At 43.3% G+C, this 9,723-nt stretch overlaps 2 protein-coding genes across 3 annotated transcripts in view; one reads left to right on the top strand and one right to left on the bottom strand.

The window, feature by feature from the left end:
• Window positions 1–15: 15 nt before the first annotated feature.
• TARDBP (TAR DNA binding protein) lies at window positions 16–5,010 on the top strand. Of its 2 annotated transcripts, XR_001865182.1 has the most exons (6): window positions 16–506; window positions 1,213–1,376; window positions 1,683–1,823; window positions 2,515–2,685; window positions 3,084–3,671; window positions 4,161–5,010. XR_001865182.1 is itself a non-coding variant. In XM_008641138.2 (5 exons), exons 1-5 carry the CDS (start codon window positions 269–271, stop codon window positions 3,612–3,614), a joined length of 1,245 nt encoding a protein of 414 aa, XP_008639360.1. In that variant the 5' UTR covers window positions 17–268; the 3' UTR covers window positions 3,615–5,008. The 2 variants fall into 2 exon arrangements, 1 of the variants encoding a protein (XP_008639360.1); XM_008641138.2 differs by having other exon boundaries at window positions 17–506; window positions 3,084–5,008.
• Window positions 5,011–6,293: 1,283 nt separating this feature from the next.
• MASP2 (mannan binding lectin serine peptidase 2) overlaps window positions 6,294–9,723 on the bottom strand; it is an 11,211-nt gene continuing 7,781 nt past the window's right edge. Inside the window, 2 exon segments of the mRNA XM_017743959.1 lie at window positions 6,294–7,282; window positions 7,284–7,351. Coding sequence (XP_017599448.1) covers window positions 7,162–7,282; window positions 7,284–7,351 — 189 coding nt within the window. The 3' untranslated portion in view covers window positions 6,294–7,161.

Genomic DNA, 9,723 nt, shown 5'->3' with positions numbered 1-9,723 from the left:
AGCCTGTGGCGCCTCTGGGAATTTCCGCCGTGTTCGGGGATCAGTCGTTGTTGGTACCTCTGCAGCTTCAGGACGGGCCGTGGTGTCGGTACGGCAGGACCGGAGGCTTTAGCGTTAATGAATGGCGCGTTTCGGTGTCCCATGTTGTGTAATAAATACAGCGAGACTCGTGCCTCAGGGCGAAGAAGATGAAGGCCAAGTCAAGGGATATAGGGTGATCGCTTACGCCTGCTATATCCCTTTTGTACTTCAGTAACTTCCAGCGAAGATGTCGGAGTATATCCGGGTGACGGAAGACGAGAACGATGAGCCCATCGAAATCCCGTCGGAGGACGACGGCACGGTGCTGCTGTCCACGGTGACGGCGCAGTTCCCCGGGGCGTGCGGGCTACGCTACAGGAACCCGGTGTCGCAGTGCATGCGGGGAGTCCGGCTGGTCGAGGGCATTCTGCACGCCCCCGAGGCCGGCTGGGGAAACCTCGTCTACGTCGTGAATTATCCCAAAGGTTTGTCCTCGTGGCTTCGGTTCTTTGTACAAGGCTGCTTTCTTTAAGGTCCGAGTTACTGCCGGTCTAACATGGCAACGCTGTTATTCTTTAACTCTATGATTCACAGAGATCAATGATTTATTCAGGTGTCTGTCCTGCCGAGTAGGTTTGACCCCACTGAGTTTTTAATTTTTTTTTAATACTCTACCTAAACGGATACTTAAATGACAAAGTCTTGCATTATCCTTGAAGGATAACCTCATATAGGCCTTCAAGGACTGTAGTGTACTGTAATCTCTGTACTCACAGACACTTCTCCTCAAGGCATGGTTTGCTCAGAGGTACCATTTAGAAGTGCTCAGGAAAGGAGAAACTTGACCACCCTGCTCCACCCCCAGAAAAAAGAGGGGAAGGAAGTAAATCGCTGGTGAAGTAGTCTTGTTAAAAATTCATGTTTTCTCCACCTCTTCTAGGACTGCGAATGTTGCTGGATAATACTTAAGTAAACTAATGCAGAACTAACTGGGTCAAATTGCATTTTGGAGGAGGACTGACTTTGGTTCAGGGCAGTTAGATATTTGTTCCAATTACCTCTCAGCAGCTGATGTGTCTCTTGCAGTCTGTACTCTTTCTCATCATAGTTTATAATTTAACACCATGCATTTCATAGTCAGTGGGTCAATTTCCAGAGTTGAGGATGTCTAATGTACTTTTTTATATTCAGATAATAAGAGAAAAATGGATGAAACGGATGCATCATCAGCTGTGAAAGTGAAACGAGCAGTACAGAAGACTTCAGATTTAATAGTCTTGGGTCTTCCCTGGAAAACCACTGAACAAGACTTAAAGGAGTATTTCAGTACCTTTGGAGAAGTTCTGATGGTGCAGGTAAAATCCATTTGCAGCTCAAGTAAGGAGGGATACTGGGTAGATACCAGGCTCCTGAGAAAGCAAGTAGAAGCAAAGGAGCTCTATAAACTCGGACAAGATCAGAAGCTGTGTCTCTTCCTAAGGGTGTCTTTTTTTTCCGTGAGTCTGTTAATTTTGAGGGAGGATGTTAAGGAATTAGAGGTTGCTGTGATAAGAATGTTTATAAGACTGATAAACTCTCAAACAGATTTTTACCAAATTCATTCAGTAACAATATGCTTCATACTAGTGGTTACTTCTGGTTTTTGTTTTTTTTCCACGTAGGTTAAGAAGGATATTAAGACAGGCCACTCGAAAGGTTTTGGGTTTGTTCGGTTCACGGATTACGAAACCCAAGTGAAAGTAATGTCTCAGCGGCACATGATTGATGGAAGATGGTGTGACTGTAAACTTCCCAACTCTAAGGTACTTTGGGATTTACTGCTGGTTTTATTTGAACCAGACACTCCGAGTGCACCTCTTCGTCAGCTGCGTTGGGAGAGAGCAGCTGCACGGATTTAACTGTCTGCTCTCGGATGCGGCTTTACTGTGAATGAACAGAACAATTGTGAGCAAGGAAGGAAAACAGGGAGGAGGTGGGTGAGCTGGAAGTAATTGAAATGTTGGGAAAATAGCTCATTATGTGAGGGACTGAAGTACAGATAGAAATCTAAAAATAATGTGTTTGATGTCCAGCAGTCCCTGCCTAACTTGTCTATTGCATGAATAAATGGAGAATAAAGCAGATGGAATAACTAGTTTGGAGAAGAGTAGAACAAGTCTTTGGGTTCCAAACTGAACCTGTAGATTCTATTCTTGTCTGTATATGCAATTATTACAGAAAAGTGTTCCTGTGCAGTGGCCTTATCACTGTCCCTGTGTGTTGCTCCCATGCTCATTTTCTTGTGGCTCTTCCCCCCCACCTTTATCAAGGTGCAGCCATGTTCTTGGAATAGAATTTATTTAATTAATTTATTTTAAGTCTTAAACTTAAAATCTCAAGATTTCTTCATCAGCAGCCTTCAGAACGGGCTCGATTAAGACTGTCATTTACCATCCTGTAACTCAGTTCTCAAGGACTGTAGTTGTGATAGTTTTTTCCTTCAATTCTCTCCAGCAAAGTCCTGACGAGCCTTTGCGCAGCAGGAAGGTGTTTGTTGGACGCTGCACCGAGGACATGACAGCAGATGAACTCCGACAGTTCTTTGCCCAGTATGGGGAAGTGGTAGATGTCTTCATTCCCAAACCCTTCCGAGCTTTTGCTTTTGTTACATTTGCAGATGATCAGGTAAGTCTTAAAATATTTTAACTTCATAGACTACATTTTAGTAGCATGATAAAGTATCATTTCTGGAACTACACATGAAACACTTACTTGTCCACTGTCTTGAGAATTACAGTGGTATTAGTTTGATGTGATTTATTGAACGGACTGAGATTACCCTTTTCGATGCAGCTGTGCAGATAGGATTTTATACTGCAGTTAGTGTAGTGATGAATGCAAAGCTAAATCACTTTGAATTAAGTACAAATTCAAATTGAATTAAGTACATGCATATGCTTTCTTTGCAGGATAAATATCTGCTCAGAATCATAGAGGATGTTATTGTGTTTTGTCTTGTACTACTAACATTTTAAAAAAAAGGACATCTAACATACATTTAATCAATCCCTTATTTCTTATAGGTTGCCCAGTCTCTTTGTGGAGAGGACTTGATCATTAAAGGAATCAGCGTACATATATCCAATGCTGAACCTAAGCACAATAGCAGTAGACAGTTAGAGAGAGGTGGAAGATTTGGTGGTAACCCAGGAGGCTTTGGGAATCAGGGGGGGTTTGGCAACAGCAGAGGAGGGGGGGGAGGACTGGGCAACAACCAGGGCAGCAACATGGGTGGGGGTATGAACTTCGGAGCCTTTAGCATCAACCCTGCCATGATGGCAGCGGCGCAGGCAGCCCTGCAGAGCAGCTGGGGGATGATGGGCATGCTGGCCAGCCAGCAGAACCAGTCGGGGCCCTCAGGAAACAACCAGCCTCAGGGCAACATGCAGCGGGAGCAGAACCAGGGCTTTAGTTCAGGCAACAACTCATACGGAGGGTCCAACTCGGGGGCAGCGATAGGCTGGGGCTCGGCCTCGAACGCAGGCTCCAGCAGCGGGTTTAACGGAGGCTTTGGTTCAAGCATGGATTCCAAGTCGTCAGGCTGGGGAATGTAGACGCAGTGGGCTCTGATACTGACTGTATGGTGGGAAATCAAATTTTTCTAACTCATGGTAAGTATACTGTAAATTACGTATATACTAAAGTTTTCCAAATGAATTTGTTCAGTGTGCAGTATATTCAGCAGTATTTTTGACATTTTTCTTTTCTAAAAAAAAAAAAGAAAAAAAAAGAAAAAAGAAAGGTAAAAGGAATTTTCTAAGTTTTGTTACATATCTGGTTGGAATTCTGAATGTTTGGAAGTGGACTGCTGTTTGCCCGATAGGTGAACTAACACTACAGTTGATAGGAAAGGTTTCTCCTGTAATACTTTATCCCTTGTTTCCTGGCTACCTGAATTCTTTGCATGTTTGAAATGGAACCATTGGTCAGAAACAGCATTCTCTCCCTCTTGTTTTTAATTTGATCCCACCATATGACTCTCCAAGCGCCCCGTTGGACAACGCAGTGTCGTTTTTGTTTGTGTTTGTTTTTTTTTTTTTTAAACACTGTCTCCCCTCCATACTAAAGTACGATATGAAGGCTTCATTTAATCTCCACAGTTCATCTCATTTCAAATGTGTATGGAAGAAGCACTTCATTGAAAGCAGTGCTGTAAATATTCTGCCTTAGGAATACTTCTGTCTACATGCTTTCTCATCCAAGAATACTTCATCACACCGCACATGCTGCGTCTTAGACGGTGGGTGTTCCATTTTTATCCGCTACTCTTTATTTCATGGAGTCGTATCAACGCTGTGAACGCAAGGCTGTGAGATGGAACCAGAAGGCTGTTTGAACTTTTGAAACCATGTGTGGGATTGGTGGTGGTGCCGAGGCATGAGAGGGCTGGTATGTGCGAGATAAAGGAGCGAGCGCATGCGGAGACCTGGTGGTGCATTAATGGGATTTTATTTGACTTGGCGAGATGTCTCTCAATCCTGTGGCTTTGGTGAGAGAGTGTGCGGAGAGCAATGATAGCAAATAATGTACGAGTGTTTATTGCATTCAAAGGACAGCCACATGTGGAAGACTAAGTGGGTTCTCTACCTAGTTAATCAATTAGTTGAATGTGTTACGTGAAATGGAATATTTGTATTTCTTTTCCCTTATGTCAACTGCTGTGAATGCTGTATGGTGTGTGTTTTTTTTCTGTTAATGATCTGTAAGTGTGGTAATGTGACTTGAAGATGATGGGGTTTGTGATGAGAACATTGAGCTTGTGGTGTGCTTTGCAGTAGCTATTTTAGCAGAGATCACTAGAGCTCAGTGTGCCTCTCCAGGGTGGAAGTTCCACTGTCTGTAAGATATCCATAAGAATGCTGTTTGCTGCAGTTTCGTGTTTGGATGCTTTTTATAAGATTTGTCACTGTAGGAAATTCTTAATTCTAAATAAAACTGATTTAAGTAATATGTGTCTTTGTTTTGCAGCCCTGAATGCAAAGAATTCATAGCAGTTAATTAATTTTACCCTTTTGCGATGAACTTCTGTAAAGCTTTTTGCAGTCACTCGGTTTGTTTCAGATAAGCAGGTTCTAAAGGAGCCACCGCTCAGCACGTATCGATACCCGACACTCACCTCTAAGTCACTGTACCCTTGCACTGTGCAGTGACATAGATCTAAAATCCAGGTCCCACACCTTGGGGTGCCCGCACCTAGACTGGTAAGCAGCTCCCTCCAGATTTCATCTGTGCCAAGGAACATTACTTGTTCTTTTAGCAATTGTAGTTCCTTATCAGAAGTGGGTTGGGGGAAACAGAGGGTTGCTGTCACGATGGATTTCTGTCCACAGCATCTCCTTTGGGGATGGATGTTTTTAAATTGTTTTTAGGTCAGCCCGCTCATGGGAAACAGGCTTCTGCCACACTTCCAGCCCCAGAAGAATGCTGTTAATTCCTGTTAAAACTAGTCACAGGAAAGACTTTGCAGCTGAATAAAGCACTAGTAAATATACACAGACTGATAAAGTTTCGGTCTGAACTAAGTTAATGACAGGTGCAGAGGTGTCACGTAGGAGGCAGCTTCTTAACAGAGTGCACGGTGTTAGAGCAGAAACTAGTGGACGGTTATTCCCACTTGTGGTGTGAGCTTGAGGAGTTGTGTTGTGCACTTGGCTTCCAGCCCACAAGCTTGGATCTGTATTTTTCTGTACACCATAATACTGTGCTGTAGCTGTGAATAGTATAAATACGGATATTTACACAGTTTTTAACCTATGTAATTTTCAAGTGAATCTTCATTACTCTCTATCCCACTGAGGCTTGTGAATAGCAGAGCATCTAAACAGCAGACAAAACTGCGTGACTGTGAGTTTTCCACCTGCAGAACTGAAAAATTGGTTGGGCCTTAATGTACTCGGTTTAAAGAGGGTTTCTAAACACTCAGGCTGAGAAAGAAATCCCACACATTTGTTCATGTTCCACTGAAAAAGTTGCTTACGTTTTTTTTTCTGCACCTAAATCAGAATAATCTCCAAACTGTCCCATCTGTGAATTTTGCATTTTAGCATTTGCACTATTACCAGCTACTTCTGCTGAGTAACACTTTAAAATGGTATTCTTGGACCTCCAAAGACTAACAGTGACCCCCTGCAAGGAACCTCATGGTAAGTTTTTGTAATTAGCATGGTTTTAATTCTGTTTAAATTGTTCAGGTTTAGGTTGAAGAGGCTGGTTGGCAGCACAGACAGAGTAGTCTTTGCTAATAATTTTAGCCTTCCTTCACCTTCAAACAAAATCTCCTGAAAATTTTAGAATTGCGAGTTTCAGTAGCATTTTTAACTGCTTTGCATACTTTAATGTTTATAAGTAAATAAATAAACTATCACTGAAAATACATTGAAGTGTTTTGAGTCTTCATTTTTTTTAAAGAGATACTTTATTTTCAATTACATTACTGTAGAAAGTAAAATGCTAACGACAGAGTGTGAGATACAAGAAAGAGGAAGTTCATGTATATCGTAAGGGGGTCTGTATCATAGAAAAAAAAGCTTTTTCTAACACTGCTGCTAATTAATTCCAAGAATCTGTTGTCAGCTGTACTTAGACCAAAACTGAATGTGAAAGCTTGTTCTTCAGAAGAACGCTGTTTTTACAGCTGATAGCAGGAACTTCTCAGCCATGGGCTGTGCAGCAGGTAGCTGTAAAGGCACAGGGACAGCAGGGCAGGTGAATACCCCACATGCAGCAAGCAGCTGATACCACTTGGCTGAGGGGTGGGTGCAGGGACCACGATGCTCTGCAGGCTCTCACTGAACCTGTGTTCAGATGGAAGCTGCAGTCAAATAAGAATTCACAGCACTATTTAAAAGAAAGCAAAATACACTTCATGAAGACATGAATAAAGCGAGCTGTAGGCAGATGGCGGCTTTGTACAGCTGAAGGACTTCTAACAGCTGCTGGGACATTTTTTCCCCACCCCATCATCTGCTATCAGTCTTCCTGGTAGGTGTAAGATTAGTACTGGTTGAGACTTCCTGCTGCAGTGTAACCAAGGCCATTATCAAAGTGGACAAGATGATTTTTATAACCATGAGTTAAATTTATTTCTCCCTGGCCACCTTCCTAGTGTTTTCTCAAAATTCCCAATTTCCTCCTCAAAGATGAGGGGTTTTTTTGAACAGCTATATGGTAAGCAGCTGTTAGAATCCCGCTGTCACGCACAACTGAGCCACCTCCTAATCCTCTGCTGTGTAGTTAACATCACTTGCCAGGGAAGCTTTCCAGGCTCAGCGTCCCTTCCTCCATGAACTCACTCCACAAAGTGCAAAACGTCAGTGGCAGCAAAAGCTGTTTTAACAGTTTGAGATCTGAATACTGAATTACTGTGCTTACATGGATTAAATTAAGTTAATGATTCCATATGTAATTCCTGGATTGTTTTGGAATGGTAAAATTGCTTGCAAATGAATATTTGATTTAGAATACAATTTTCATTAGTATTGCATCCCTTGGAAAAGTTCTGTAATCAAGAGAGACGGCATTGCTGAGGAATTTGGGCATGGAGGAGGAAGTGCATTTGTTCTGAATGTAAATTAAGGTAATTGGAATATATGGATATTCTAATCTAAAAGATAAGAGGGACAATTATGCTATTACATTGTAAAATGTTTCTCCCAAAACTCAGTCTTGGATCTTGACTAATTTTACAGAGTAATTAATTTAGCAGTTCAGGCATTAAAAAAACAAATAAAATCCACAACCGTCTACTCAGCAGTGAGGGGATTCTTTTCCCCTCACAAATACTGCTGTAGCGTGGTTCAATCTTCCTGTCAGAAACAATGCCAATCAGTTTAAAAGCAACAATTTAGTTAATTATGAAACTGAGTTCTCCAAATGGCTGGAGTCAAGGAACGTTCGGCTTTTTACTCTCCTCATAGAGAACTGAACTGAGTTCTAGGCATTAATCTGCAATAGGGACCCTCAGGCATAACCAAGGCACATTCAATAGTAAATGATTTAACAAATCTAAGGTCAATACTGGAAACTACGGTCACACTGTGGGGTTGTCAGAACATTTTCAGTTTTGTTAGCATTCCTCCCTGTTAAACAGCACCTGTAGCACTTGCTGTTCTGAAAATCAGCATACCATATAGGTACCAATTGATTGTTAAAATTATCATTCTGCAGTGAAATAGTTCTGCCTCACCAGGCAGGACAATCTAAGAACACCACGGGGCTGCACCTGCTTCATTGCATAAACAGCAGAGTAGCCAAGCTGGGTAACTGTCCCCTGGCCTGCACGTGCAGGTTGGTGTAGGCTGGTACGAGGCACAGGCTGGAATTTTTCCAGTATCCATCACCACATGAATCTTCACCTGCATCCCAGAGAACACAAATGAGCACCATGACTAGAACAGCTGGGCATTGTTTAATACAACAGAGAACCGACACTGTAGAGGCATCATCCGATGCCGTATTTTAGGTGTCCTTTGAGTCACTGCAGACTTGTAAGAAGGTGACTGTGTCAATTCCCCCCCGTCGGGCTATTCCCAAGAGCTAATCTACTCCATCCATTGATTGACAGGGGAATGGTAAGAACGGGTGATAAGAAAGCTCTCAGCCATAACTGGATTAAGCCTACCTGGCTACCTTTCACCATTCTTACATGGCCTTAAAAATGCACGTATGGCCCACAGTCAAAGGTCAGTTGTGTTCAGGTAAGGCTGGGGCATTCCCTCTGCACAGGCCCGGAGCCAAGGACCACATTTCATTCCACGTTCAGACTTTACCATTACTATTTGCCTTCCCGGAGCAGAACAGGGCTTCATTCACACCGGCACTGAATTTTGTCATTGCATTTCCATACACACACAGGTCTCTCGGTTTCTGTGTGGAATACATTAACTCTCGCATCAGATGTTCAGTTATTCTGGGTTTCTACATAAGCAGTGAGTACGCGCATCAATTCAGCCGGACTATAAAGTGACTGCTGGGGTAAGCCTGAGCCTCCCCAAACCACAGTCACCTAACGGTGATTTTAAAATTCCATAAGCATACACAGACTGCCAAAACCGCCTGCTGAGAAGCTCAGTTCAGTTACCACGAAATAAGTCTGAAACGCAGCATTCAGCAGTAATGTCCATGTTATTACTGTTTTAACTTCCCTGGAGAGATCCGTAGTGAAAGAACACTAAAAATTCTCACTACACTGATCCTGTGAAATCTTTTGCAAAATCATTCCTTTCTTCCAATAGAATTAGAAGCAAATCTCTAAGTAGCAGCGTCCCGGGCGTCAGCAAGGGCAGACGTAAACACAGGCATGCACAGACAGGAACAATTCTTCGGGGAGCATATCAAAGGACAATCGCTGACAAATCCAGTGTACCGAACACACCTAATCACAGTGCGCGAACAACGGAAATTGGTTACGAGAAAGGGCGCCTGCGTATTTAATGCCCGGGAAATGAAGTCCAACAGGGCTGACGGGATTCACCTACGGCGAGCGGGATAATGCTGAGCGCGACAAGGGAGCACCGCCGTCACCCTGGAGTGCCGCGCCTGCACCGGTGCACTCTGACCACGGCGTGGCGCTTCAGGTCCGCAGCACGGCCAATCTGCGCGGCTCCCCGCGCCCAGCCCGCCCCTTCGGAGAGAATTTGTCACTGACTTCCTAAGGGCTGTTCC

The sequence above is a fragment of the Corvus brachyrhynchos genome, unplaced genomic scaffold (assembly GCF_000691975.1).
Source record: "Corvus brachyrhynchos isolate BGI_N302 unplaced genomic scaffold, ASM69197v1 scaffold68, whole genome shotgun sequence".
Taxonomy (NCBI): Eukaryota; Metazoa; Chordata; class Aves; order Passeriformes; family Corvidae; genus Corvus; species Corvus brachyrhynchos.
Note: the sequence above shows the minus strand (reverse complement) of the source record. Positions and strands in the feature narration are given on the sequence as shown.

What these genes read in the sequence shown, in the direction of transcription:
- TARDBP (XM_008641138.2), top strand. Translation starts at nt 269, where the DNA reads ATGTCGGAGTATATCCGGGTGACGGAAGACGAGAACGATGAGCCCATC. An exon ending in CGTCGTGAATTATCCCAAAG is followed by an intron (nt 507 to 1,212) that starts GTTTGTCCTCGT and finishes TTTTATATTCAG; the next exon opens with ATAATAAGAGAAAAATGGAT. An exon ending in TTACATTTGCAGATGATCAG is followed by an intron (nt 2,686 to 3,083) that starts GTAAGTCTTAAA and finishes TATTTCTTATAG; the next exon opens with GTTGCCCAGTCTCTTTGTGG.